Consider the following 6,352-nt stretch of genomic DNA (forward strand, 5'->3'; position numbering starts at 1 on the left):
CTCCCAGGGACCAGTCCTCATGCCCCCAGCCATCACCCGCCAGGGCTGGTGCCTGACAGGGGTGCGGACACCTGCAGCTCCACAGGACGTGGCTCTGAGAGGCAGGAGGAAGTACGCAGCAGCCACAGAACGCCGACGGGCCCCCGACTGTCCCGTCACCACAACAGCTGTGTCCACACCCAGTCAGCACAAAGAGTGAGGACGAAACAAGGTACTTTATAGCACACAGGTGCTTCACCTACTCAGGGAGCCGCGGGGGCTCCGTCCACCCAGCACCTGGTTTCCGTCAGTCAGTGCACAGGACCCCGGGGGTCTGCGGGGACGACTCAGTTTTCAAGGAAAGCCACATAATCGGTGAGTCTGGCCAACTGCTGCTCGTTGGGGATCGCTGGGACGGGGGCCGGCTCTGCAGGTGAAGAGGGAACGTCAGTGAGTCATGGGCGCAGCAAAGCTCACAGCCCCCTCCCCGCGTCTGTCTGTCCTCTCATCTGGGTAAGGCCCTGATTTTACATGTTTTAGGGTTCCTGGAAGCCTTGGGGTTGCGAAAAGAAAAAAGCTAAGAAATGCCATCTTTGTGAGGGTTCAGCAAGCCTGGCTGTGCTGCCCAAGCGCTCCACGCGGGGTGACTGTTCACACAGCTCCTCAGGAGGCCCCACCCACACGGCCGTTACTAACTCCCGCCGGGCTCAGTGCGCCCTGCTCCGGAAGGGTCAGCCGCGGGCGACCAAGGGGACAGACATCCAGGCTCAGCAAGAGGGCAGCCCAGCGCACAGGGGATCAGGGGCCAGCCTGGGCACCCCTGCCCTGCCCTGAGTGAAGAGAGGAGCTCCTAGTCACATGACACCCCCTCTGTGAGCCACAGGGAACACAGCTGCACTCGTGCCCGAGACGATGGAAATACCAGCACACAGCGCTGCGTGTTCTCAACACCTGCCACTGGCTCTCCTATTGCTAAGCGAAAGGTCACAGCTAAGGAGACCCACAAACTCACTGTCCCTGAGCCACACCCCACAGGGCGACCAAGCCAGAGTGACTCCTGGGATATAGCAGAGCCGCCCAGGACATCTAAGGGGGGGGGCAGGTGCCTTGTCTGAGGCGGAGCAGCTGGTGGGTCTGAACCACTGGAGATCCTCTGAAAACACAGGGCACACGGACACCTGAACAGCAGAAAATGTTCTGAGGGGGCTGAGGCCACCTACCTGACAGGGGCGTGAACCTGTTAAAGGAGGCATCCAGGGAGCCTGCAACTGAACAGGAGACAGCGGTCACTGCACAGGCCCCCACGCACCGCAAGTGCCCATTCCCCACGTTGCTGCGCTCACACGACCTTTTCCACACAGTTGACCACGGCCGGTCTGCTCAGCCTGGACCTGGTGGGCCCCGTTTCTGCTCAAGCACCCTGGCAGACCCCTATTCACAGGCTGGGACCCTTCCCACGTGACAACAATGCCTGAGGCAGGAGGACAGAGAACAGGTGGGGAGGTGGGTGGACTGAGCAGACGTGGCTGGGTCACCGAGTGGACGGACACACAGACTGGCAGAAAAGAGGGCCAAGAGTGGGGGTGCTGAGGAGACAATGGAGTGTGGAGGGGGTCGTCAGTGAGAAGACCTGTCCATCAAGAGAGGGAGGAAGCCCATGGGCGGGGACAAGGCCAGGCCACGAGATCTGAGGTGTCAACAGGTGCACCGTGAATGCTGTCACTGAGGAGTTCTGTTTAAGAGTTTACCTGATACCTGACTCGAGCACAAGGAGAAAAGGGAAACATTGGAGTGTGTGAAGAGGAAGACGAGGAAGAAAACTGGGGGAAAAGGAAATAGGCGCTCTCTCTGGAGTGGAGACTAGGTGTCACTGGGGACAGGAGGTCACACCAGCCCTTAGCTTAGGACCATTGCCTCTGGTCCAACCACAGAGACCCACAGGACAGAGCAGAGCTGCCCCAAGGGTGCCCGAGGCTGCCATCTTTACAAAGCCGACTGCACATCTCTCCATGGAGCACCCCCACCCCCATCAGTCAGATGGGAACTTGCTGGCGTCGCTTTGTGCTGTGACCGAGTTCCCACACGCTTGTTCAGACCCCGCGCTCACAGCACTCCTCCCAGGCCCTCCCTGTGACTCCTGCTTCCATTCAGCCTCTCTGCTCTGTCTGCTGAGCTCTCTCTTCCTGGGAAAATGTGTCCTCGTCCTCTTGTGTGGCTGAGTTTTCTACACCTCCCTGGCGTTATGCTTCATTTTCTAGGTCTACTGCGTGGCTGAACACTGCAGCACAGGGGCGACTATTAGGTAAAAACAGGTGACCGTCGGACGCTCCTACCTCTCAGAGTCTAGCACTTGGAATCTTTATCCCGTTTTCTAAGCACGCGGGACTTTATACCAAATGTTCACGCTCCAAGCCTGAGGCACTGCTACCGTGTTACCTGGGTTCTGGGCACACAGGTGGGCAGGACGCCACCTACCTGGCTTTTTGGGCATGACCATCCTCGTGCTGGAGTCCGCCTGCCACCCCTGCTCCAGTATGCCTGCGAACACAGAGGACACAGGACACAGTTAACAGCAGACATCCCGACACACCACGTAGCCAGATGCAGGAGGGACACGGCCACAGACGGCCAGCTCTCGGGTCGACAGTGAGCGCTCTCAACCACGTCGGCTGTGGGAAGGGTCCCGGGGTTAAAGCCTCACTTCACTGTATGCAGGGGATCCGTGTTCTACAACATACACTCTACAACAGGGTCCTAACTAAGACAAAAGCAAACCCCCCAGGATGCACGCATGACGCCTGTGAACAATCACCACCACCAAACAAGTGATCAAAGCAGCAGGCCTCCACAACGCTGAGCTCACGTGATCAACACAAGTCAACTGAATGGGGGAGGGACAGGGATGGAGCGGCAGGTGGGGGGAGGGGTGCCCGAGTCAAAGCCCACGTCGGGGGAGGAGGGGCTCGGCCGTCTACTGGGCAGTACATCCTGGGCTGATTCCCACGTCCCTGTCCCAAGGCTGGTGGCACGCTGGTGCCCTTTCTGACTAGAATCGTCCAGGTGCTGGGAGTTAACAACCAGGAGTGGTGCCCGGACGGGCAGGTGTGATGTTTCCTAAAAATCAGACCTCCTGGCGCTGACTAGCTTCTATTCGCAGAGACCCTGCAGGACAGAGAGCTGCCCCTTAGGGTTCCCAAGGCTGTGCTGGTGGCCAAGTGGGCAAGGAGCTGTGCCACCAACCCAAAGGTGCCCTGGGGGTAAAGGCGGGCATCTCCTCCCCTGCATTTACTGCCTCTGAAAGCCGCCCAGGGCCAGTTCGGGGTCGGTTCTGACTCGGTGGCACACAACAACAAGCCAACTATCACCATGTCTCTCTCCTAAGGAGCGGCCAGTGGGTTCAAACTGCTGACTGTTCAGTTAGCCGCGATTGCTCAACCATGGTTACCACCTCCACAAAGACCTTCCACAGTAGTACCTGTGAAAGCTGGAACCACGTAGGAAAAAAAACAGAGATGATTTCCCTGAAATACATAACAGAGATGCAATACGCCTGTGCCCTGAGCGTGCAGGGGGCTGGGCAGGCACTCCTGTGACTTCCAGGTCCCACAGGCTCCCTGCACCTTCTGAAGAGTCCCAAACCCAGACACATCTGCAGGGGGCTGTGGACTGAGACCCGCCCAGTACCTTTCACAGCATCTTCCACAGGAAGGCCAACGAAGGCGGCGAAGTCGTCGGCGATGATGGAGGTGTAGGCCTGGGAGACCAGGGCGAAGGCTCGCCTCCGGGTGGCATCTGTCGGGCATGAGAGACAGCAGACACTCAAAGTCCGTAACTCCATCTCTCGCTCCCCCGGCCAGGACGACCAGGAAGAGCAGCTTCACCCCGGGAAGTGTGTGCTCAAGGCCTGAGTGGACACAGGGCAGGTTCGAGCGGGGCTGATGTGGGAGTGCGCGGGGCGCCCCGACACTGTGGAATCACACGCCTCTGACCACAAGGGAAATCCCAAAGCTGGGGAAAGAGCAACTATTCACAGGCCTCAAACCGCAAGCACCTTGCTGACGTGCCCTCGGGACCTGGGCTGCCAATCTCTAAAGACGTCAGTGCTTACACTCGTGCAGAACGGGAGCCTGAAGGGAGAACTGAAGCGTTTTACTAATGCTGCTCTGCAGTGTCCACACACGCTGTCTGTCATCTGACACAGGAGGAACGACGGCAGGGATGGAGGGGCCGCACCTGGAGTACAGGACACACCTCCAGCCTGTAGCCCCTTCCTGACATGGCACTCAAGAACCCGGCCAGTCCCAGGTGCCATCGAGCACACAGGCAGGAGCCGGAGACGCTCGCTGACCCACTCCATCCCAAGACAGCCCCAGCAAAGCACCGCTGTGCAGGCGAGGACAAACCATCAGCCACGTGTGACACGTGCTGCCCACGAGTGCAGGCGCTCTGGCAGGGTGGCCCTGAGTCCAAGACGCACACACTGTGCACGCAGCCGCTGCTGTCTAGGACCCGGGCAGAAGGGCCGTGTGTGTGTGTGTGTGTGTGTGTGTGTGTGTACTGTGTTCACGGAAGCACACAGCTGCTGCCGTCTAGGGGCCAGGCCACGGCTGGAGAGGAGAGGCACACAGAAATGAAGGGAGCGGGGCTGCACCCTCGTCCTGCACGGCCATGAGGGCTCTGAGGCGAAGTACAGAGTAGAGCAGACAGCACTGAAGCCCAGACTCCGCAGGTGGACAGATGATGAGGCCTCTCCTGTCACACCTGTGCAACCACCCTGTACTGGGCTCCTCCTGACACGGGCCATCTGTGCCCCGCCAGTCCTGTTCTACGTGGGTAAAGCGTTACCACCTCAGGGAACTTGGTGCATTAAAAGCAGTCTCCCACACTCATCTACCGCAGAAAGCTCCAGCCCCCTGCAAGAATGACGAGCACATAGCAGGTGTCTACCCCTCCTCCTCCCAGCCCCTCCAGAGCAGGCAGGGATGCCAACGAGTCACCACAGGGAGACTGGAGAGGCTGCTGGGAGACTGACGGAGGAGGGCAGGGGCTGAACGCTGGGGGAGACCCTGACCCCAATGCACCAGCGTCCACTCTTTAAAAGCAGCCAGTCAATGTGGACTTCTTTACAGTGAACTGGCTATTTCAATGGCCAGAGAATGGGCACGAGACATCCAGGGTGTCCACGCTGTCAAATACACAGATTCTAAAATCTTAACCAGCGGGCACCTTCGACTGCAGACTGCCAGATTTCATTCAGTGGCGCAAAACCCAAAACCAAAACCACCTTCTGCAGATAAAGAGCAGTTTCCATCCAGACACAAACGACGCGGCGGTGTATTCCCTGACTGCTGACATCCTCTCACGCAGGACAAAGCAAAACTGATCTAAACTCACACCTCAATCAGAGCTCAAGGAAGACCCTGCAGGCTGCCACCAAGCTGGCAGGCAGGACCTCTGTTCAGCCCAACACTGGCTGCAGTCCACAGCAGGACCGGAGGACAGGGCCAGTCACCACCGTACCTCTCAGGGCGTCCATGATGGGCTGCACCGTCTCTGACCACTGGTGAGCACCGATAGTCGAATAGATGCCGGGGAAATCTCTTTGCCAGATTCTCTGTCCGACTGACCAGATGCCCCCGAGCTCGGAATTGGCCTGTAACAGACATTACTGCGGATGAGACCCAGAGCGCACCTTCACGGGCAATGTGCCACCTTACCGCAGAAACCCAATCCAACACTCTGCAGCCAATGACTTCTGCCAGAAGCCACCGAAAAGGTCTGTATGCTTTGTAAGAAGTAACACCAATATAATTTTTAAATTCTTATTTTAATAGCATATTAAGGTTGGACAAAACAGTCATAAGCCCAAGAATTCATTTTCTTTAACATTTCTTTTTTTTAAAGTTGTCTTTTAGAGTTTCTGTGTGTTTTATAAACGCAAATAAAGCAGAGAAACATCTCTATGAAGTCTAAGTAAACCCCTCTCTGTAAATGAGTGTAAAGTTGATGAGAAATCGCAGCTGAACGGCTATCCAGATGCTAAGAGAAGGCAGCCCCCACGCCGTGAACCTGTGAGGACATGAGGACAGAGTTCCTGCCTCTACCCAAGAAGCCCGCACTTGACGGTGCTCCAAGAGGAGCACGGCGCTCCCGCCCCGGGGGTCAGCGTGCTGCAGGGACAGGCGCCTTGGCGGGAATGCAGGCAGATAAGACCCGGCCGTCCCCTGTGGCCGAGGACCCACCTGCTCAGCAGAGATGGGTGCACTTGTCACACTGAAGGTTTTCAAGTCCCCGTCAAGCTTATGTTGGCCAGAAAAAGCCCATGAAATTAAAAACTGGCTTCACTCCACTTTGGAAGAAGCTTTTTTTTTTA

At 57.5% G+C, this 6,352-nt stretch overlaps 1 protein-coding gene across 1 annotated transcript in view; it reads right to left on the reverse strand.

Annotated features, from left to right (window-relative positions):
• Positions 1-326: 326 nt before the first annotated feature.
• The window catches only part of COPS8 (COP9 signalosome subunit 8), a 12,369-nt gene continuing 6,343 nt past the window's right edge, over positions 327-6,352 (reverse strand). Inside the window, exons 4-8 of the mRNA XM_006893450.1 lie at positions 5,500-5,632; positions 3,664-3,771; positions 2,455-2,517; positions 1,200-1,247; positions 327-406 (exon numbers count right to left, since the gene is read on the reverse strand). Coding sequence (XP_006893512.1) covers positions 327-406; positions 1,200-1,247; positions 2,455-2,517; positions 3,664-3,771; positions 5,500-5,632 — 432 coding nt within the window. The remainder of the gene's footprint in view (positions 407-1,199; positions 1,248-2,454; positions 2,518-3,663; positions 3,772-5,499; positions 5,633-6,352) is intronic.

This window comes from Elephantulus edwardii, unplaced genomic scaffold, assembly GCF_000299155.1.
Source record: "Elephantulus edwardii isolate Elephantulus edwardi_28Jun2011 unplaced genomic scaffold, EleEdw1.0 scaffold00127, whole genome shotgun sequence".
Taxonomy (NCBI): Eukaryota; Metazoa; Chordata; class Mammalia; order Macroscelidea; family Macroscelididae; genus Elephantulus; species Elephantulus edwardii.